This window comes from Zeus faber, assembly GCF_960531495.2.
Source record: "Zeus faber genome assembly, chromosome: 21".
Classification (NCBI taxonomy): domain Eukaryota; kingdom Metazoa; phylum Chordata; class Actinopteri; order Zeiformes; family Zeidae; genus Zeus; species Zeus faber.
Genome location: NC_137208.1, coordinates 14346396 through 14371260, shown reverse-complemented (window position 1 = coordinate 14371260; position 24865 = coordinate 14346396). Strand labels below are relative to the sequence as shown.

The window sequence follows — 24865 nt, the reverse complement described above, 5'->3', positions numbered from 1 at the left end:
GGTTGTGTGACCAGCGGCATCCATTAGATGGAGTGCTTGGTCCAGGTGCAGGAGGATGAAGCATAAGTCCACCAGGACACATTCTACCAAAATGTAAATTATGAACTATGATTAAAGAAAACTGTATTAGATGTATCTTTAAGGTTGTATATGTTTTCAACTTATCAGCAGCTTAGGCATCGGGAATGATCACACATTCAATAAAGTTGTTAATCAAGTATAGAATCCTTAGTATAATTCTTAGAGGCACATTTGTGATTATATGAGAAATGGCCATAAATGTTCATTCTTCATAAGCAGCCGCGTGCCCTTGCTCAGCCTACGCGGGCGAAAGAAAGATGACCCTGTGTTGAATCAATCACTACAGTAATAATAATAATAAAAATAATAATACACAATGGTTACCTTGTTCACCAAACACTCGAGCAGAATACAATGCGCTAAGTATCTCCCTTTCATTTGTCCTTCGTAAATAGAGTGCTGTGATGGTGCATGATTCCGAGGCCCCTCCATCAAACCGAGCTAACGAGAGCTTCAAAGTGCCTCTCGAGCGGCATTTACCGCTGAAGCCATCTGAGTTACACAGCTTGTGAATCTAACTTCCGACACATTGGTTACAAGGGCGCGCTTTGTTTGACTGCGTTGGGCTGTGGTCAACCGGGCACGAGCCCGTAATCCAATGCCATCACGCCCCGGCTCGGGTCGCCGAGTGAGAATTTGAGGGTTCAGAAGGTTGTGTTTTTGTTTCGAGAATTTTTGGCGGTTCAGGGCCTCGTCGGCATCCCCCGCGCTCTCAGTAAGGGTCCATCTTGATCCTCCTGTACAAGCAGCAGGTGAGCGCCATTCCACAGATCTGAAAACATGAAACGCGAAGTTAAAGCGCAAAAGGTCGGCGACCTCGGTGGCCCCGCTGGAAGCTCATGCTGTTTACTATGGAGAGTGAACGGGGTTGATGCCGCGTTCACATGGAACACGGTAGACGGGAACGGCACAACAGCACTTTCTGAATGGCACGGGGGGAGAGGCAAAACGGCAAAACGAAATAAGCGTGACAATATGTTGCTATGGCGATGGCAATAAAATATATTAAAGATGACCTATTATGATCCCTTTTACACACATTAATATAGGTCTCTGAGGTCCCCATAACATGTTTTCAGGGTCAAGCTTTTTGCTGAAAATATCACTCAGATTATGCATTTGAGCCATTCTAACATGCCTCTCTCTATACCAGTTTTTCAAAAGCGGTTGTTTTCTGTGTCCGTAGCTTTAACTGTAAATGAGCCTGAGAAGTCCCTAGTTCAGAGTCAATGGGGTTTGAACTTTACTGTGGGCTACATTTCATTTACTTGGTAAACTTTCACTGATTTCACCTTATCAGTCTACCAAAATCAGTTTCTGAAAAATTTGAGGTGAGAAATAAGCAATCCAGTTGCTGGATCTTCACTCATACTAGATCTACAAGGCCCCATTTAAAAGTTAGCTCCGACTTTCACCGTGGCGAGCAGCGTGGACCTTGGAGCGCCAATAGGATATGGCGGGGCTTGGGGCTTTTTCTGTTTCAGTCAATTACGGAAACTTCGGAATATAAAATAAAATAAATACATCCATGGTTTTGTTTGGAGAAACGCAGAGTGTGCGCTGCAGCCTACAGTGAAGTCAACGTAACGTGTACACACACACACAGAAAGAAACACACGGCAGAATTATTTTTTTTAATACTAACATTTCCCTCGTCTGCAGTTTTGTCACGGATAGTTGGTATTAATTCCTCTCTTTTTAAAGACTTCTGCTGGTCTGTGCAGCAAACAGTAGAGCACTTCCAATGATTAGTTCTTAGGTTCGATGCTAGCAGGTCCGGTCACGCTCCAGCTTGGGTGGAGTTACTCAGATGGAGGGTGGTTCTAATTTGAATAATGCTCTTGCTGACGTGTATTCGGGCAGCGAAGCGGAACGGCTCGTTTCACCACGTTTTCTGAAAACGACAGCTCACACTTATTTCATAGTTAGTGTGTTCAGAGGCCCATCAGAGACCCAAATGTATGTGCACAAGCACTGAAAAAGTGAGGTTTTTTCACAATAGGTCCCCTTTAAAGTAAATTATTTTGTGTCTGCTATTATATATAAGAATCTTAGTAATCATGTAGCCATAAAAATGCAGCTATTAATACTGTACTGCGAACTTAAATGAATGTAAAATTCCCTCTAAAACCTATTGTCATTCATAGTTGGTTAACTTCGCACAAACATCATCATCTCCAAGCAGGTTTGACAATGGATTATTTTGCATGATAGATATATTTATGTATATTTATGGATATTGTTATGCGGCTTCGAGAGAGAACACATCTACAGAAATATTTTTTTGGGTTTCCACTAGCAATAGAAGCTCTTTTATTATTATTTATTCCTATTTAATTATATTATTATACAAGTAATAAACTGGAGATGCTACTTTATCAACGGACCAACCGCATCACGCGAGACAACCATGTCCAATTCCTCCATCGGCTTCATCGCAACAAGCGCCAAACAGCCTCCATGCAATTCAAAAATAGGAAAAACAGCTTTTACATCAATCCACGGTTTTTATTTAAGCCATTTGTGCGATATTTGAGAGAAAACGGCATCTACCGGATCACTGCAGCGCAAAACTCCAGCAGCCGCAGCAGAAATGCACAGTAGAGGCGGCTCCTGCCTTTCTCCATGTCTCTAAGGTAGTTACGTACTGTAACATCCGTCTGTAATTCCATCGCGGAGGACGGCAAAAAGTTAAAACATTTAAACTTTGACGCCAAATGCCGTGTACCGTTGCCGCTGTTCTCTGCCGTCCGGGCGTTCATGCTGTCGTCCACTTACACGACTTCCGACTTGCCGTCGCCCGTCTACCATGTTCCATGGAATGCAGCATAAGGGTGAGGAGCTTTTGGTTGGTTACTATGGCGATGAAATGTTGGGCAGCAGCGGAGTATGTATATGCTTTTACGTGTGTGTGTTTGTACGCTGCGCAAACGTGTGGTTAGTGAAGCCAGAGCACTGAAAAGGCAGCTTCAACAGCACAGTCCTTTGTCCCTCTCCACGCTACAGGCAAAACCAGCAGAAGGGCTCGTGAAACTGCCATGAACCACTGCGCACAAATCTATATCAGCGTTTGCATGTATGGCCCATGCATGTGTGTAGACAATGACTTGTAGACATGATGGATCAACGGGGGGGCTGTTCAGATCCAATATAGGCGTCTCTAAAAGCCCTCTGCGAAGGGATTATTGAACGGGCAGAGTACTTGTCAAGGACTCACTTCAGGCCAGTTTGTGAAGGCTTTCGTTTCATCTACCGCCCCCCTGACCATTTTCAATGATGAAGCCATAAGAGACGGACATTTAGTATCGGCGGGGAAAAACGACAGGAGGGATTGGAGAGAGAGATGGCGGTGGGACAGGCTTTTTTGTAATCTTTTATGGGTGTTAAGTGCCAAGACAGCAAGACAAAGACCTGTTTTTGACAGTTAAACATCAGGAATAACTTGGACAGAACATGCCACCCAGTGACAGTCACCCAATGTCTTTAATGTCTTGGTTTTGAAGCAGAGGCAGGAGTTTTGTGAGCAGAGAACTGCGGTTGATCAAAAGCTACTGTGTTGTGCGGGGGCAGTTTATTTACTGGATATGTTAAGGAAAAAAAAAAAAAGAAGAAAGAAAGAAATAAAGAAAACAAAATGTCCTCACGCCCCTTCACAGTCATGCAACGCTGCTCATACATGCAGGCAGAGGCAGCCAGCCGCAAGTATCAAAGTAATACAGCCAAGGACAGGCAGTTGTGTGGTGAAAGTCTGATATCGACATGTACGGCGATATGTGCGGCTTTCACATGCAAACGTCCAACACAAATCACAGACAGACAAAAACATGGACGAGGACAAACACAAACATCAATCACATCCACAACGCCCTCCAACCTTGATTAAGTTGGTTGATTAAGTCCACAAGTAGCTTTAGAGCTAATCACAATGTTGCAAAGTTGTCCTCCTCTTCTTTATACAGTAGATAGATAAAGCAGGCTGTCAACAGTGCCCCAGCCAGCTGCGCGCACACACGCACACGCACACACACACACACACACACACACACACACACACACACACACACACACACACACACACACACACACCACCACACCGTGTTAGATTTGTGTGTGAAAAGATAAAGACAATTGAGAGATTTGAGACAAAACCACAGACACTGAAATGTAACACAAGTTATTTAGATGAAAGACAGAATTCCTATCAGTGTGACCATCGATTGGCTGTAGAATTCACCGATATTGTGAAGAGAGTAGAAGAGTGGAACAGGGACAAGGACACAATCGGATGTGATTGCTGGGCGAAAGCTTTGTTAATTTACTTTTACAAAGACATACAGAAGAAATATAGTGAAAAGACTATATTTCATATGCATGTTCATGTGTGGATTACATGTACCAAACCCCACGGCATAAGCAAAAGAAGGCAAATTTTGAAGAAAAACTGATAAAAATGATAATTATTTATTGAGTTTGATTGATTGATGATTATAGGGAGCTAGTGAAATGTTATATTCCGAGATGAGGTATTTCTATGATCATACAGTAACTGCCTTATCAGTCGCAAACAGCTGACAGCTGACAGCCAAAACCTCTTGGGTAATTCCTTTCATTTTGAAGCCTTTGTTCAAAATCGCAAAAAAAAAAAATAAATCTGCTCCATTCTGGTTGCTTCGTTGGAAAATCTGAGCCATACAGCCTAAATGGGAGGCCAAAATAAATACATAATGAGCCACAGGGGCATATAAATGTCTACGTGTCCCATCGGGATGAATCAGTGCATGTCTGGGTGCTCTCAGGTTACACTTAAGTGTATTTACAGAGCACTGGTGCAGTGCTACGGGGGGAAGGCAGCTGTAGCCATTCCAGAAACACAATGAAGCACCTTCGTACGCATTCTCAGGGCTCCATAAAGCGTAAAAGCTCAGGGAAACACGGAGACGGGAGGAAAATCAAATCACAGGCCCGAATGGAGCTGGATAACAAGAGAGGACCGTAAGGGTCCATTTGGAGTCGGGCAACCCTGGAGTGGTACATTTTCAAAACCAGCAAGCATGGAAACCAGCTATCTGGAGTGGTTGGGTATGAATACAGAATTGCATATGGCGGAATTTATTATCTTTATTTATAGCACAATAGATTGTTATTATTATTATTATTCCTCCAAGTGTCTGTATTTTCTGTCCCACTTACCTGTAGACACGCCACTCCTATCCCAACGGCACCGATAACCAACAGGTGGTCTGTGAGGAACTGCTCCAGCTTGGTGATGCAGCCGCCCTGAGCCCAAAGCACAAATATTATCACACCCAAATACCAAGGTTCAAGGGTCTTTGTTTGTCCGCAGTTGTGTTTAAATATGCATAAAACCATCCGTAACACTTACCTTCTGCTATCTATCTATCTATCTATCTATCTATCTATCTATCTATACTGCACACACACACACACACACACACACACACACACACACACACACACACACACACACACACACACACACACACACACACACACACACACACACACACACACACACACACACACACACACAGGTTATAACATAATTATTGTTATAACCATTTTGTATTGACACATTGCGCTGTTTGGTAGGGAGAGACAATAGTGACAGTAGTTTTTTATTTTGTATCTCAAATGTAACTGTGTCAACAAAGCTCTCCACCGGGGCAGCGGCGCTTTCTGTTTGAATTTCTGTTCCATCAAGAGGAAGTGGACTCCAATGCTTTCATTCCCACGCTGAGGGAGGATTTGCGAATGTTCACACACTTGAACGGGGTGGACAAAAAGTTAAACGATAAGAGCCAGAGCTGAAAGGTACAAAGCCAAAAGGTGGAAAAAAATGTATACCTCAACTGTTCAACACGGATTAATACAGAAAGGGTTACAGTTAACTGTTGCCTGACTGGACTGGATGAAGCAGAAGATGGAACAGAGTGCATGGGTTTCTCTATGGCTTCCTTAAGCCTGATACCAGAGACTTCTGTTAGAAGTCCTTTAGTTCAACAAATAGAAAATCGGGGAGAGAGAATTAGATTAGATCAAGCACAGCCCAGTGCAATCTTTTGATTTTAAATCTCACACACACACACACACACACACACACACACACACACACACACACACACACACACACACACACACACACACACACACACACACACACACACACACACACACACACACGTGTGCGTGCCGGGCCCCGGGAAATGCACCCGACGAGGGGGCGCTGACACAAAGAAAACGATCTTCGGTATGCCACATTTCAGTTAATAAAATAATAATAGGGCCTAATAAGTTAAACCGATGCAATATTCAACCAGTGTAATTAACAGGCGGCTTGCTTCGTGCGTGCAACGCTTGTAAATTGTATTTATATTTTAAGGGCTGGTTGGTTATTAGGTTTGGTATTTATCTGTAATGTAGCACAGTGTTAACAATTTTAGTTATTAAATTTTTCCTCAGTTCTGGAAATCAAACCATTTTCCTATGCCCCAATAACATATTTCAATAATTCTATTAATATCAAAAACGTGCGATGATTAGTCCACTAATGGATTGAACTCAGGACTAAAAGGAAAATCTTCAGTCGGGGGCAGCCCTTATTCTTTCCATGTGGTGCAGTCCGAATAACTCTCAGCCTTCCAGCAGACTGACCTCCACTTGGTAGATGTTGGAGGGGTGGTCTCTGCGGCCACAGTGAGGGGTGATGGTCTTGCAGCAGCTGTCTGGAACAACCCTGTGCTCCGCCTGCTGCTTCAACGAAATGTACACGCTCTGCATCCAGTCCTGAGAGTTGTTGCTGCCACAACATTTGAACTAAAGAAGAAGGTGAAGGCAATACTTCAGATGTGGCAGGTGTCAAGACTAAAAAAAAAAAATCAAATTCAAGCCTGAGTGTCTGTGATTTCGACGTGGTCAGAATGGGAAAGGTACAAAAAATAACGTTGGCAAAAATCGTCACACAGCTCTGTGGACTAGTGAATAGCGGAAATCAGTGGTCAGTTATTTTAGAATAATGACAAATTTCTTGGGCACAGGCAACCAATTCTGTACCTAGCTTCAGATCCGTCGTTTGACGCCCACATGCTAATGCCCTAGATATCGGTAACTTTGTGTGATGCTACATAGAAACTACAATTGAAAACTTAAGGAGATGATGTGGATACATTGCATTTCAGACATGATTACCCTGTTGGGGGTTATTTGCGATAACTGACCGACTGGCTGCAAATTATCCGTTACATACAATTTAAATTAAAAAAAGTTGGGAAACATCTGTTTACATCCTGTTGAAGTCTGTCCACAGCTAAAGTTATGGCTTCCTTTCCAGGCTGGGCGTAGTTCTCACTCATAGTTTGGTTCAGATGCTGCTTCAGTTCCTCACTTAGCTGTGGAGATGAGAAGATGCATGAAAAAGTGAAAAACAAGATTCATGTATGCATGTTATGACACTATTTCGATACGTTTGAGGTTAATTGGTCAGTTAACTGAGTTTTCCTTGATTAGACCTGCTGGCTCTGTAGCATAACACACCATAGAACAGGGGTCGGGAACCGTTTTGGCTGGAAGAGCCATAAAAGCCCAATATTTCTAGATGTATTCCTTGTGAGCCATATAATATTTAATAAAATTTAATGCAACATAATGCGTGCATTTTTAAGTAAGGCATACATTTTTTACGTAGAACAAGTCTCTGAGTACTTAAAAAAGCACTATATATAATACATTTATTCTTCTTAATAATATTGTTGTTATACTGTAGCTAACCAATAATAAATGAAATACTTTTTACCATTAATGCGACTTGTGGTGCTGCATGGTTTTGCTGATGGCCTTGTAGTCTGGTTCATACGTAGTGAGGTTAAGCTTCATGCTGCGTTGAGGCTTCCATCAGTTAACGTGAGCGTAGGTTGCTCTTAATGTTTCTCAGATTGGAGAGACTGCTCACATGCGTACGTAGAGCCAAACATGGTCAATACGGCAATACTCACACGCTGCATTGTGTGGTATGTGACGTGAAGCTCGTTCCAAGTTTTAAGAATCAGGTGGTCTTCAGGTTCAAGTTCAATTTCAAGAGTTTATTTGTCACATACATATTAAGTTTTTTCCATTTCTGTCCACTTGTGTTCAGCTGATTGGTCCGACTCGATGCAGGGAGTTTTCTTAATGTTTGTCTGTCTTACCGAGGGGATCGGCGCACGGCCTCGTAAGCAGCCCAGCAGTGGAACGCCACTCCTCCTGCGCCCAAGAGGATCATTATTATCCACAATTATTATAATAATCCTCAGTGATATATATATATAATTGTGGCCTGCGTGCCGCATATTGAAATGAACAATAAAACTCTCGCCATGCCGGCGCACCACGGCCAGAAAGACCCCATCTCCCTCCCTAAACCCTTACATGTGGGCAGAGACTCCCACAAGTGGCGCCTGAGCAGAGACCCGGGAGGGGCAGGGCGCCGAGTAACAGGCGCCCCAGAGTCTTTCTGTGGTCTGCAGCCGGCACATTTATATTTTGAATTTTATTTTCAAAATTGGAATTTCTCTTACCTGTTTTCTTTAAAATGACACAGAATAATTATTTATTACTTGTTAATTGTGATGAAAGATTTTAGCTCACAATTGTCTGCGAGCCATATACCGTCATCGAAAGAGCCATAGGTTCCCAACCCCTGCCATAGAATAATGATATGTGCTATGTTTGTGTGTGTGTGTGTGTGTGTGTGTGTGTGACAGTGTGTGTGACAGTGTGCGCTTATCTCTGAATAGATCACGCGCTGTAATTCTAAACTCTTCTCCATTGTAATAAACCTTTTGAATGCACCTTGCAGATGACAAGGTGGAACTTTGGGCTTGGATAATTTCCAGAAGGTGTAAATGGGCTCAAGTGTCGTACGGAGACAATTCTGTGTCATATGAAAGGCAGAACAAAGGAAAGTTTTCTGTATTCTACTGTGAACTGTCACCGCCTGTGATCTGTGAAATGGAACAGAAGGAGGCCACATGGGAAAGAGAAATTGTTGGGTTTTTTTTTGGAAAAGATAACTATTACACTGAAATCACAAAGGGGACACATGTCGCTTCGTCGACATTGTAAGGAGCTTCTGGAGACATCCTCGTGAATATTTATAACTGGCAGACGGTTGTAAAAAAGTGTTACAACATACAATGTCCCCTGAATCTTATAAATGACCAAGCATATAGAGTATGTACACCAATCAGACACAACATTAAAACCAATGACAGGTGAAGTTAATAACATTGCTCATCTCCTTCCAATGGCACCTGTCAGGAGGTGGGATATATTAGGCAGCAAAGTGAACAGTCAGTCCTTGAAGTTGATGTGTTGTTGGAGGAAGGAAAAATGGGCAAGCATAAGGATCTGAGTGACTTTGACAAGGGCCAAATTGTGGTGGCTGGACGACTGGGTCAGAGCATCTCCAAAACGGCAGGTCTTGTGGGTTGTTCCTGGTATGCAGTGGTTAGTACATACCAAAAGTGGTCAAAGGAAGGACTACCGTCGAACCAGCAACAGAGTCATGGGCGCCAATGGCTCATTGATGCGCATGGGGAGTGAAGGCTGGCCCATCTGGTCCAATCCCACAGAAGAGGTATTCTAAAGCAAATGGCTGAAAAAGTTAATGCTGCTATGATAGAAAGCTGACAGTAACACACAGAGCATCACAGCTTGCTGCGTATGGGGCTGTGTTGCTGCAGAACGGTCAGAGTGCCAATGCTGTCCCCTGTCCACCACCCAAAGCGATCTGCCGCTAATGTCTTGGTGCCAGATACTCAGGGAACCTTCCGAGGTCTTGTGGAGTCCATTAGGTGAGTTAGGCGACGATTACATCGTCTATCTGCGATCTAATCTGTCTGTTGTCGATTAACTCCATCGATCGCGATTGACATTGATGACAGACGTTTTTTTTGTTTTTTTGTTTTTTTTTATTCACCAGGAAAAAATCTGAGAATAGTGAAACAGAAACAGCGTAAGTGCAGTTTACTGTGTTCTGAAACTGGAGCGAAGAGGGAGAGCGGGGGAGAGGGCGAGAGGGGGCGGAGGCTTTTGTCCTCTCCGCCCAGCGCTCTTAAGAAACTACTCCGGATCTCACTTCCCCCTCCACAGTCCCGTACAGAAACTTTGAGGGGCAGGTGCTCAAAGAAAAAAATAAATAAATAAATATTTAAAAAAAAAAAGAAAAGGGACATGGACCCGCAGCTCAGGTTCTAGGCATTATGCCACTCTGGTCAAACGGAGCAGCACAGCAGAGCGCAGGTCACTGGGAGGAGATGCCGCATTGGGCGCCTGTGATCTGCACTCCACAATTTTTTTTTTTGTCTATATAGCTCAGCCCCTGCCTGTCTTTCTATATTAGATCTATTTATTTTCTACTTGTATGAAACAAACATTTTAAAACAACTGAGTTAAGAGTCTGTCCAAGTCCCTACTCGGTACTGTTCCAAAAAAACAAAAAACTGTGCGTCTTCACTGACACACGACTCCCCATTTTTTTCCGTTGCTATGGGACTTCCTTTAGTAAAAACTGGATATTTTTGTACTAATACTTTACTTGTAAATAATAAATCCTGCACTTCTGGAACGGGGAGACCGCATTTGCCACATAACATTACGTTCTATGCTTGTGTGCCCGCCCCAGATAAAACTGTGTAGTTTATCGGGCAATTGTAATTTTTCACAATTGCCAAGACTAGAGTCCATGCCTCGACAGGTCAGCGATGTTTTGGCGGCACGAGGGGGACCTAAACAATATTAGGCAGGTGGTTCTAATGTTGCGGGTGATTGGTGTATATAAATACATAGCAGAGTATACTATACAATATAGTAGCACTACACACATTGGTGTGTAGTGTTACATGTTATGTTATGTACAGTTACAAAATAAAAATGTCTCAGATAAAAAAATAAAAAAATAGATAATCTGCTTCCAACCCTCATCCAAACTCAATCTTGTATTTGCTCACTTTTCTTTTCTGCATAAACCAGGCTTGGTTTATGCATCTTTTTAGATATCCATGAAATATTCATAACTTTCACCAATATACTTGAACATTTTGGACTATAAATGTAGGAGAACTACAACTAACTTCATATGCCTATTTGTGATAGAACACTGTTCTATCCAGATCCACATTCTAAGTCAAAACGGATCAAATTTCTTTACCTAATTAGAAATAATTCCTGTTTGGCCATTTTAATTTGGGAATCTGGGGAAGAAAGAGATTGTGCCCTTAAAAATACATTGCGGTTACTTACACTAATGGTTTTGTACTGAGAAAAATAGGATACAATCGTGCAAGCTAAGAGTAAATACAGCTGCATGCCAGATGCTGGAAGCTGGAGCTGTGGCTCGGAGGCTATAAAACACCAGAAACAGCCAACATTAACCCTGGAAGACTGGAAACACATATCTAGCACACAAAGTAATATAAAATAAAGCTCATGTTAAGCATGTTGGCATTACTCTAGGAATATGTTCTCAATATTAATTTCACGTTATACCATTTTGTCCATGATGACAATATTTTTGGATTTGATGGCAATATTTTTGGATTCAATGACAACATTTGATACAAAAAAATACTACTGTGGCATGTGAAATATACAGGATTATAAAAAAAAAAGTGACATATGTGTGACGAGGACGATGACATTTTGTGTCATGTTGCATGACAAACGACATGCAGCACTTACCCTCTGGTAGTAGACGTAGGCCAGTACTCCAGCAACCAACTCGATCAGGAAGATCAACAGCAGGCAGGAGAAATACTGAGAGTTGGAGACAGTGGACAAGAAGACAGAGAAAGAGTATGTTGACACAAGGGAGTAGAGAAATTAGAATGAGCTGGAAGATCTCAATAAACAAACAAAAAAATAAAATTAATTAGCCAAAGATAATTATCTCAAACTTTTCTGCTTGGCAGCAACTAACTTGTGTCAGGAAATATTAACTTGCGTGTTGACAACTCAATAAAAATCAACTGTCATTGTGCTGCTTCTGCAACATCCACTACAGATGGCGAGAGACAGACTGTAGAAAGTTGGGTGACAGACTGTAGAATCAGATGAAAGAGTGTGGGTGAAATGGCTGTCACGTTCCTCTGGGGAGACCATTAATGAGGTTGTGTAAGCAGCCTGGAGCTGGTGCTGCCACACATTGTGATTCATTAGGTTCGAACCGAAAACATTGCGTTGCCTTGTGATCATTGTTTTATTTCCGGTCCAAAAAAAGTGATACGATTCTATATCAATATATTGACATTTTATACATAATGAGAACTGCTACCAATTGTATAAACCTTTCATAAAAATAAAACATATATATAAAATAATGAGCTCAATACTCAATGCGTCACACATTGTTAAAAAAATCTCAAATACAGATACATTCGTATCATAGTATCATATGAAAAAGGAAAACATGCTGAATACAATGTCTATCACACAAATACAGATCATGCTAATATGTTTACTTTCCAATGAAAAAAGCACACACACACACACACACACACACACACACACACACACACACACACACACACACACACACACACACACACACACACACACACACACACACACACACACACACACACACACACACACACACACACACACACACACACACACCAGCGTGCTAATTAGCTGCACTTGTCAGCAGGGCAGAAGACAAAGGATTTTGACAGCGGATGTTTGCTCAAGGCCATTACAAGCAGACAGATGCTTCTTCATAGCGGTGCTAGACAGGAGGTGAGGCATAGGCAAACCACACCGCTACAGCCACAGCTGCGGGGCGGCGATCATTTGGGTACGAGATTGTAAAATAAAAAATATATATAAATAAATGAAATTAAAAAAAAACAATTCCAACTTCTGCTGTTCTGTTTTGTAGCTTTTTTGTCAAATCAAAACAAAGGAACAGCCTCCCGATGCGCTCAGGGCGATTATGTCAAATCCCAGGCACAGCTTGGCATGCATTGCAGAATTAATTGAGTTCTGAAAGACGCTCGTCTCCCTGTCATCTGCCACCCAACACTGACTGCACACAAAAATACCTCCACAATGCCATTACTTCTCCCAAAACCGGCGCATACAACACACTGAACGAGCAGATATCAGAGATGGCACCGATCCAATGCAAAACAAACAACGTGTTGGATCGAATATTTGAGGGAGGAAAAAAGAAAGAAACTCCGATCTTCCAATAAATCTAGCCTGTATCACAGAAAATATCACCGTAACGTAAACAGAGGTAGGCCAGTGATAACAATATATATATAAAAAATATAAATATATTTTATTATATAATTTTCCACTTCAAGTGATATTTCTGTTTTTCTGTGAAAGTGTTTTATCCGAAAAACAAAGCAGTAGCTTTGTAAAAGGCATGTCATGTCAAGTCAAGTCATGTAAAGTATCTTTAAGATGACCATCTTTTAGACAGCCATCTTAAGCACAGTACATCTATAGATATAGCTCATGTAAACTTTAGTAGTGGTAAAAGAGGAAAAGTTGGATTGGTATCGAAAAAGAAAAAGAGATATCTTGTCATCGCTAGCTGATATCCAGGGAATTAAATGAACCACCATCATCTTTCAAATTCGAAGCAAAAGCCTGTAATCACAAACGTCTGTCATTATCACAGGCCTTGCAGCGTTGGTGCCTGCCCTTGGAAACCACACGCAAACAAATCTGTTCAGCATCCACCTCTTCACTCTTGCCACATTCTTCCTTCTGTTATTTCTCTGTCTATTACTGGTAGGTAGAAAGGGCCTATAAATAGTCCTGCAGCTGAGAATGCACACTCTTCCCTCCCACTGGGCCCTGTCTCTGTAAAATAATGAGGACAGAAAGGGCCCCGTCACGCTCATTTGTTCACATCCTGCGATGGGGCTTTGTGGACAGGCAGCGTGGAAGACATAAAGCCACATACACCTGTGTGTATGCATGGTACAGTGTTTATTCTGACCACTAACCACGAGGTGCAGTCTCCTAAACCAATTAGCTTTAGTCGGTTTTGACATGAAAACTGCACTGGAGTGACTTCTAAAGAGTGATATTTTGAATCTTCAGCCTTGTTTGTTTATGACTGAGACAGAGAAGGACAGAACGGCTGATCCTATTCTGGGATTTAAATACACATTACTCTAACCCTGACCGAAACCCATCTACCATACCCAATCCTAACCAAGTGGTGGCTGACAGAAAGGCCGCGTCTTGCCGATAAATTACAAATACATTACAAATACCTTTCTTATAGACATTAGATGAATTGGTGGATACTCCAGAGAGAGATTTGTAACAACAGTCATAGTAGGTTTCCTATACATAGACTGTTAGCTTTGATGCCTACAAATTGGACTCCTCCCTGCCTCACTCACAAACCATTAGTCCCTCCACTTATTGTTGTACAGTTAACATGCTTAGTTTGCATATCACACTAACTTTTAGAAGAGGTTGGTTGCCAAAACAACTTTTAATCATTTTATAGTGATAATGATTCTATTCAATGAATCCATATTTCAATATTCTCACTTGTTTAAAATTTTCTGAGAGTGAATCAATACATTTTCCTTGGCGGAGGTTTCTAAACAAACAAGAGTGTACCATAGGACTGTGACGGTACAACTTTTTTTTTTACTGTGTTGAAAAGCAATGTACTGTATAACCAATTACATGTTTTACTTTTACTTTTTTTTTTTGGTCAGTCTGTGTACATAACAATAACACAGTAAAACAGATAGAAGCTTACAAAAATGCCCAGGGGTAACATTTCAATGAGGAATTAAAAACCAGGGGAATCATAAATGTGTGAAACGTCTGCGTCCCTGGGTGCAAACACAGCTCTCCGTGCGCCCCGATCGTGGAGAGCCATGTGCCGTTCAAATTCACATTGAACAGCAAAATTCGACCCCCATTCGACTGACAAAATTCTGAGTCGGGTAGAGCTCTCGAAATGATTAATAATAATCGGACATACACAGAAGAAATCCCCTATATGTTTAATGGACTGTCCCTACACCTCATGCTCAGCGCAAAAGGACACACACACACACACACACACACACACACACACACACACACACACACACACACACACACACACACACACACACACACACACACACACACACACACACACACACACACACACACACACACACACACACAGTATATATACATACATGTGTGTGTGTATGTATATGTCTGTATGTATGTATATGTGTATACAGTATACACTACTCACAAAAAGTTAGGGATATTTGGCTTTCAGGTGAAATTTATGGAAAATGTAAAAAGTTCACGCTACAGTGATATTATATCATGAAAGTAGAGCATTTAAGTAGAAGCATGCAATGGTGATTTCCTCATCTCAAACAATTTATTGAAATAAAAGCCAACAACAGTCGTGGGTTTACAACAACAAAAAATGTCAATGTCTCAATAACTTGTCATGTGTCCTTGAGCATCAATTACAGCTTGACAACGACTTCTCATGCTGTTCACAAGTCGACTTATTGTCTGCTGAGGCCTGGCCCCCCACTCTTCTTGAAGGGCGGCCCTCAGGTCATTGAGGTTCTGGGGCACAGAGTTACGAGCCTCTACACAGCGACTCAGCTGATCCCATAGGTTTTCTATGGGATTCAGGTCTGGAGAAAGTGCGGGCCACTCCATTTGAGGTACCCCAGTCTCTAGCAGCCGTTCCCTAATGATGCGACCTCCATGAGCTGGAGCATTGTCGTCCATGAAGATGAACTTAGGCCTGTGTTGTTCATGCAGGGGCACAATGACTGGATTAATGATGTCATTCAGGTAGTATGGGCTTGTCACTGTACCATTCACAAAGTGTAGGGCAGTTCTGTATTGACTAGACACACCTGCCCACACTGTAACACTACCACCACCAAAGGCTCGTCTGGTGACAACAGTGGCTGATGCATAGCACTCTCCTTGACGTCTCCAACATCGTTGACGGCCATCATTTCTGCTCAACGTGAATCGACTTTCATCAGAGAACAGCACTGAGGCCACTGGTCCCTCGTCCAGTGTAAATGCTCCCTGGCCCGTGCAAGACGATGATGCCTGTGCCTGGTGGGTGGTCAAGTACCCTTGCAGGTCCTCTAGCATGCAGACCACGCTGATGGAAACGGTTTCGATTGGTCTGACGTGACACTTGGGTGCCTCTCACCTCCCTTAAATGTGCCTGGAGTTGAGTGGCATCATCTTCCGGTTCCGCACTGTTCACAATCGAGCGGTCATCAGTGTGGGATGTGGCCAAAGGACGTCCACTTCTATGCCTTTCTGTGACTCTTCCAGTCTCTCTGTATCTCTGTTGAAACCTGCTGATGACACTCTGTGACACTCTAAGCTCAGTGGCCACTTCCCTCTGAGAACATCCTGTTTGAAGCCTCGCAATAGCGAGGTACTGTTGATCAGTTGATAGGTGTCGTCTTGGTCTCATGATGTCAAAATGTGAACAGCATGATGAAGAGGACAGTTTAAATACCAATTCTAATTGAACCAGGAAATGTATCGATCGATTCATGGATCAAACACCTGTTGTGAATTTTGCTGTTCAGCTCCTTGATAGAGAACAGTAAGTTCTGCAAAAAGTACTGAAGCATTGAACAGTTGGACATGTGCATTAAAAAGTTCAAGGTCAAATTAAGTTCACCTGTAAAGGTTATAGTGCATTTTAGGTTCATCCTGAAATTTCACCCGAAAGCTGAATATCCCTAACTTTTTGTGAGTAGTGCATGTACACACACACGTGTGTGAGTACATAACACACACACACACACACACACACACACACACACACACACACACACACACACACACACACACACACACACACACACACACACACACACACACACACACACACACACACACACACACACACACACACACACACACACACACACACACCAAATCTGGTTGCCATGATACCAGAACACAAAAGAATATAATTTTCATCTAATGAATGGTCAGCCAATGCCCAAATGGAAGCTCAGGGTCAAAATGTTGTATTACGTGGGTGAAACGAGCTGATGAAAATGAGAAGTGCTTCAAACAATGTGCATCAAACAAGAACCACGTTGAGACGCACTGTAAAGCAAGTTGTGAAAGCAATCCCTCTAAAGCTGGATCTAGACATGATCTGAATAAATCTGGATATGAAGTTACCAGGTCTAAACGGGACCTTAAAGTCTTCCACTTTACACCCTGCCCACTCCCTGCTTCCATTCAAATATAATCACCAGATTTGACCAATATAGCGTACAGTATATCACCAGACATCACAGACATCCTAAAATAGTTCCTACCGTCGACAGGCAGCTCCTCTGCTCCCGGATGACGGCACAGCAGCCCAGAAAGCCGGTGACCACCACCAGGCTGCCGGCCAGGATGAGGATGTAGGCTGAGACGGCGAAGGTGCTTGAGGCCAGCAGGCTCAGGTAGTCGCTCTTCTCGACCAGGGTCCACACCCCAACGCCCAGGACTGCCATTCCACCCACCTGGGAGAGAAAGGGTAACAGAGAAAAGGGGTTTGTAGAGGGACACCTCGTGTGGAATGGCATAACGAGGAAGAAACAGTCAGTGGAAAGAAGACAAAGAAAATTGCTAATACATTTAAAATAAAATTGTAAAAAATTATTATTATATTTTTTTTATTCAGGTCATGCAGGCATATGTTGATAGTCAACTTTACACATGTGCAAATTTTAATGAATCTAAAATCTTTTAGATGTTCCAAAAAATATAGGCAATTGCCACAATGGAGAAAAATATGCTTAATTTTCATCTATATAGGTTCAGCATGGTTCCCTGCAACTGGCTGGAATTTCAAATATTTTAATCAGCGTTAAAAGTGTTTTTACGTTTGTCCCGGTTAAGAGAAGAAAAGACGAGAGTCAGCCAGAAGAAAATGTGGCTTGAGCTCAAAAAGATGTGTAAACATTTTTTAAGTACACAGGGCTAGTGCAGACCTGCCAACCTTGGGAAAATATTTTGAGTACCACAACAGTGTAACAGGGAGTCTCCGTGGTGTTTGAGTTATTCTTCTTCCTCTTCCGGCTGCTCCCGTTAGGGGTTGCCACAGCAGATCATCTGCCTCCAATACCTTCCTTTAGACCTGTTCTGCGCATCTTCCTCCCTTACACCAACCACCTGCATGTCCTCCCTCACCACATCCATAAACCTTCTCTTTGGCCTTCCTCTTTTCCTCTTGCCTGGCAGCTCCATCCTCAGCATCCTTCTCCCATGAACATGAAACTGTCCCTGAGTTCCAATAAAATAAAATATGGGACTGTCACCAAGTTTCAGTAAAATTCAAACTGTAACTCTCACTGAGTTGGAGTAGAACACAACATATAACTAACATGGAAATGTCCAGTTCAAACTTCAAATTAAAGTCTCTTTCACTTTAAGTGCAAATATACATTTATATGGTACTTTGCAAATAAATCGCAATCATTACAAAAAAATACAATAGATGGCCGACTCTTGTCACTCTCGTTCACTGGAAGTCCTCCTTCGCTCACCCTGCATGAAACCAACTGAATCAAGTCGAACGTCTTGTTTTACTGAGTGACTGGTCAAGAACCAAGTCTCAAAAGACTCAACATTTTCATCATGAGTGGAGCTCCGCTGTGACAGCGATAGATACGCAGTCTGCACAATGTTGGAATATTGTCAGGCCATGAATAAATAAATTATCTTATCTTCATTGTTTATCTTAAAGTATCTCCAAACAGTTGACATTTTATTTATTTTGCTCTATTTTGAGCGTCAACTAGGTTGCATTGCGTTGGTATTGGGTTTGAGTATCGGAGCATGTTTACGAGTACAGTACATGAGCACAGTATAGGACGCGTAAATTTGACCGGCACAGAATCGGATATATCTGACACTGATCGGCTAGTGAAAACCGACCACTTCCAGTCATCAGCCAATCGATCGGTGCGTCTCATGTTTTATATGTTCACATTACGGTCAGATTTTTATGCTTTATTTTAACTCCCCCACTTCCCATTTGACCTCACAATGCAGCTTTACACCTCGGTGGATAATAAAGTACTGCTCAGTGCGCTGCCTATCAGCAGATGTTGAGTGAGAGGAGAGGGAGGAGTTACTGTACAGAACCACAGGTCATAGCATCTGGTCCAATCCCAGGGATGTCGTTTAAATAGTCAATAAATGTACGGTATTGTTTTGTATTGAATGATTTCTGTCATTAAATTAATAATATATATAATTATATATGTATACATATTTTTGGGGGTTTTTTTTTGCATCATTTCAGCTGGCATTTCGTACCTAAGTATTTTGACCAAGAATTGCGTGGTTAGTGCACAAAATGCGTTCAGGTTGCCAGTGAAGGCCATAAGTGAAAAGAAATAGGAATGACTGCAGGGTTTAAGGGTCATTGTTGGGGAAAACAAAACAACGAAAAAGAAAACATGTATGTAGTGACGCACTGAGTTTCTTCCCATGTGTACGGTGAAAAACAAGAAAACACACTTGGAAAGCAGGAGAGTATGAGTGAGGGCATTAAAAACAACAGGAAAAAGAGGGCAGGCAGTCAGAGCATAATGACTGTTTGCCACAAACAATCCAGCACAGCACGCCCAGAGGTGGCTTCTAACAGATCTGCTTGGCTCATCAGTGTCAGGACCGGACGTGCAGGAAATGCCTGTGAAAGTCTCTCTCCCCTTCATCCTCACATCCTTTTCCTCCAAAACTCATTACCCAGATACAAAACTAAAATAAAATTAAAAAAATGTAAAAAACAGTTAACGTCGACCCAAAGAAGCACAATTTGGACAAACGCAGGAAACAGGTCACAGGGTGGACGTTGGGTGGGCCTCGCTCTGCTCGCTGGTCCCAAAATCGAGGGCGGAATTCAGAGTTTAGGGTTAGGGTTGCGTGACCATAATAATTAGGGCTGCCCCCTGAAAGTCGATGAGTCGAATCATCAGTCGGAAACAATCAGTCGGCTGAGATTCTTCACGTAGAGCAGTCGTTTTGTTTTGGTTTTTTGTCAGTCAGTGTGCATTACAATAACAGGATAAAACAGATAGAAGCTTACAAAAATGCACAGGGATAACATTTCAATGAGGAATTATAAACAAGGGGAATCATTAATATATTTTTATATGTTTAAATTGTCCACGTCTGGACACGGATGCGATCGGCACGACTAACGGCACTACTACTCTTACCGATCCGGTACTTTAACGGTATTCTTATTGTTTCTTTTTTTAAGTAAAAAACAATAACAAATTAAGAGCAGAATAAACACTGCTTTATTTTCTGCGCATTACGCATGGAGAGGGGGAATCTGTGCCCTCATCTCCTCGTGAGTGTGTGCGAGCCAGGCAGAGGGAGCCTGCCCCGCCCCCCTCTTGCATATCTCCAGCGATGGAACAAGGGAGAGAGAGGGGAAAGATGTCTCTTCTGATAATAGCGAAAATGCTTCTTAGAGAAATATATTAATCTAATTGCAAGTTAAAGACAGGTTATATTGCCAAAATGAATAAAAAAAACTTTTTCTTAATTTCTGAGTTGGGTACAGCCCTCCTAATAATACTCTTAAATTGTAGATCAATTCACTGTATTTTTTTTTCCTGCGTGCATAACGAGGAGACACTCAGTCACTCTTTTAAAAACATTTTTTTTTAAAGCAAATAGAAACAGTGTATTTTATTGTCATTGTATTTAATGTATTTATTTTTCTCTTTGACTCATGGGGAGACACTCAAGCCACTTATATACAGAGATCCTGAAATATTGCCAGAAGGATCCATCTCTGACACAGCTTTGCTCTTTTCCACTGAACCAAACAAATGTGCAGTGTGTGATTTTAGATAGATGCCGGCTTTCCGGCATAATGCCCATGGGGGCGTAAAACAATAGCATCGGCCTCTAGTGTGACATAACATGCGGTTGAGGAGAATCAACCTGATTTAATAAATGCTTAAAATTGTAAAATTATTTAATTTAGTAAACACTGTAGCCTCAGGTGAGGACGGTGCTGACTTGCTGACAGCGGAGCCCTGAGCAGCCAGCGGTGCACCGACTGCAGCTGCACCATACCATATCCGCAACATTCATCTAATGCTGGAACAGACTCCATGCTCCGGGCTCCGACAGGACTTCAGAAATTGTTTGGATTGTTTCTCCATGTGGGAACTTCTCCGTAAAGGAGGTGAATCCGTGAAGCTGCTGCAAAGCTGCAGGGAACCGTTCGCGTAACACCCCCCCCCCGCCCAAAGTTCCAAATTTGAGCGTTAAAAATGTTAACATATTAGAATATTAAAAACAATAAAGCATACAACTTTGAATGGAATTAAAGAGGAAGCTCCCAAAAAAAATGTCCTGAGACCAACCAGCGAAAAACGTCAAGTGAACCTTGAACAGGCTGTGTAAAAGGGGCTTCAGTCACTGTCTTGTTCCTGACCAAAACCTCTGTCTCAACACATTTTTGTTGGCTATTCTATTCAGGTGTGCTTCAAACAATGTGTTTCAAAGTGATCTTTGACTTTGTTGACTCTACCCAAAAGCAGGCTTGAGGTTCTCAGAAGCGAGCGCGAATGGCTTTCATAGCGAATTGCGATATAGAGCATTTAATGTGCCGATGTGTTGCTGGGGTGTGTGTGGTTTAATACACTGCTCCCCTTCATGCACAGACAGGCTTTAAATAATCTATGAGTCACTTTGGGCCCAGTCCATTTCTCCAGCACTTTCTTTCTTCATTTCTTTCTCTCTCCCTCTCCCTCTCACTCAAATGGAGGGAATTTTTTTTAAGGCACACGATATAGTCCTGGGGTGGTTTCAGAAAAATACTTGCAATAGGGGGTCTTGTAACAAGAGGCAACTACCTTTAGGCCAGAGTGGAAGTTCTTGTTTTCGACAGTCCTATACTGGGGACATGTGTGCAACAAAATAAAATGCAACAGACTGCATTACCATTGTCTCTCAGCGTTAACTTTTTCCAATCTTAAGATATGCATCTCTGAAAAGATTGAATTGAAAGTGTTTGTTAATGTTAGTAGTTTTGTTTCCAGGGTATTTCCACGGGACGTTGGAGCACATAACCTTCACTGTTTTCTTGTCGGGTGAAGTGTGTTGTGTTACTCCCTGTGGAAGCAGCCTCAAAGTGTGCATATCACTGTTGCCTGGCTCCTATCTAAATAACTGTTATATCACCCACCAAGTTAGAGGTTAGTATAAATGGTTGCAGAGTTGCCACAAACCCAAAAGAGAAAGTTGAAGACGAATAGCAGGTACTTCAGACACACAGTGACCCAGTCCTCCTGTTCATCATTATATGCTGCCGACATCTTCCTTTCTTTGGGTCAGTTCTGAAAACAACAAAACAAAACGTTTCATTTTAAAGTGCCTGGTTGCAAAGTACATGGACATAACTTAAAATCAAAAATCAGGATTGCGGGATTTTCAACATCTTAAGGGAGGGCTAGTCTATCAAAACCTGATAAAAACAAACCAGGAATGACAATTCTGATTTAAGCTTGAGTACTTTCCCTCCATAAGAGTGCACCTGGGCTTTTGGTTTGATCAAAAGGTTGACTCTTTAAATGCTACATTTTCTGAACTTCATAGATTGTTCTCGCTGTTAATCAATGCCTCTACCTGTTGGTCATAAAAACTACATAACTGGTGATTGTTTCTCAAATAATTCTCGTGTGTAAATAACTTATGAAAGCGTTGATAGTTATGCCAAAAATATCGTCAAAATATCAGTTGCTCTACCAGTTCTCATTAGTTCTTGATGATCCTCATATGGTTGTTTATTAAAAACCTTCCATTATAATTTGATTTATCAGTGTATAGTATAGTGGATACAGTTGGAAATTAACTAGACTGCTCTAGGATACAGGGGTAGGTGGCCTCTAGACGATATACATCATGTGATATTGTAAATTGGCTTATACAATGGAAATTAAACAAAAACTCTCAAAGGACAAAGGACTGTGCTCACTACAGGTTATACAATCAATTGCTGCACTATTGTTACAGTTAAAACACAGGTGTTAAGTTTCACAATCTGTGGTAGGGATAAAATATTGGTTTTTGGGTTTTTTTTCCCAACATTTTAGATAGACTAACTAAACACTATATTCTTCTACAAACAAAGCTTTACTGATTACCCTGACACTGTTTGGAAGATGTTCAATTTCATAACATGCTTTGTCTGGACACAATGGTTCAATGAACAGCTCACAGGTATTGCAACACCAAGTCTGGACATTTCTCCAACAAAAGAAAATAATTTTTGATAGTGCCTGTAACTTATGTGGCTGGCCTTACAAAGAAATCTAAAAGCTTGAAAGTAAAGCTTAAACATCAACGTCCACATGTTTCTTTTATAATATTTGAATAATGATTTTCCGATCACTAAATTTAACAGAATATCAGGGAATCCTCAGATGCAATCGTGCAATGAACATACAGGACGAATTGTGTATGTTTTTTTCGTTTGGTGGCCTGGATAGTTAATAGCTGGTTTTTTTTTGTCCTCTTTAAAAGACATGGGCAGCTGGAGCCAGTTACAAAAGCCAGAGGCCAACATATGTGATGGCAAAAACTATAGCGTTCGAATATTGAAGATGACGCCTATGTGAACCAGTGGCCTCATTAGTTTTGGTTTTTTATAAGTAACCACGCGGTGTGACAAACATGATATAGATATGACGTAGAAAATATGGTCAAGAGTTGGAAAACGAAAAAGCCCTGCACTGGCCAAGAACATGATTGTCGTTTTCTTTTGAACGACACTATTCACAGACTAGTTGAATAATAATAATAATAATAATAATAATAATAACGATAATAAAATTGGAAGTTGGAAAATTCGTTTAAAAAAAAACCCTGGCTCCTAATTCAGTGCACTAACCAAGAACATTATAGATGATTTACAGATTACAGTATGTTCACACACTGGTTGAATAATAAAATAATAAATAAAAATAATAATAATATTATAATGATAATAATTATACAATTAGGGAAGTTGTGCGGTTCATTTCAAACCAGTTCAATCCAGTTTGCCAACATCTAGAGATACGTTACTTCCATCGCGTAGTTTACAAGGAATATGGACGGGATAACAAGGGCAAATTCCTTTCCAAATACCTTTCAACACCTATAATACAATTTTTTTTATTTTATTTTTGTCTCTTGCCCTACTCACCAGAACCCACCGCCGGCCAGCTGTGACGACTGGAGTCGTTTTCCGGGCGAACCGCTGCGGTCCCGTACTGCGGCAGAGCGGCGCGTCGCCCCGCAGCCCCGGCTCAGTGCGGACGGACTGGGAGCAGGGGTCACGAAGGGGTTAAGCGGAAGTGGAGCCGCAAGTCCACTAACCGGTGATGCGTTCCGCCGGCGTCGGAAAACCCGGAGAACTCCGACGTCCGCCCGGGGGGGGGGGGGGGGGGGGGAAGTGCCAAGGAACCGCCGTTGAAGTCGGAATTTCGGGGATTGTCTTGACTGGACTGAGTTTTCCGCAATAACAAACAATCGGATAATTCACAAACGAATCGACGGTCGCTGCGGGCAGCCGGTAATTGAACACGTTTTGGCTCGGGAGCCAAGACTACACCAGTGGGATCACCGAATTTCCGACTCTTTATGGAATGCAGCATGCTTTCAATAAACACCAGCACCAAGCACAGTGCAGTGCAACCCTGGCAACCAGCAGTAAAAGTACAAATTCCCG

General features: G+C 42.0%; 1 protein-coding gene across 1 annotated transcript; it reads right to left on the bottom strand.

The window, feature by feature from the left end:
* Nucleotides 1–793: 793 nt before the first annotated feature.
* tspan11 (tetraspanin 11) lies at nt 794–24415 on the bottom strand (the record flags this gene model as incomplete). Its single annotated transcript, XM_080022788.1, has 8 exons — nt 24341–24415; nt 22383–22490; nt 17451–17642; nt 11815–11889; nt 7383–7487; nt 6754–6915; nt 5272–5358; nt 794–853 (listed from the first exon to the last, which is right to left on the bottom strand). The coding sequence occupies exons 2-8, from the start codon at nt 22467–22469 to the stop codon at nt 794–796; spliced, it is 768 nt and encodes a 255-aa protein (XP_079878914.1). The 5' UTR covers nt 22470–22490; nt 24341–24415.
* Nucleotides 24416–24865: the final 450 nt, after the last annotated feature.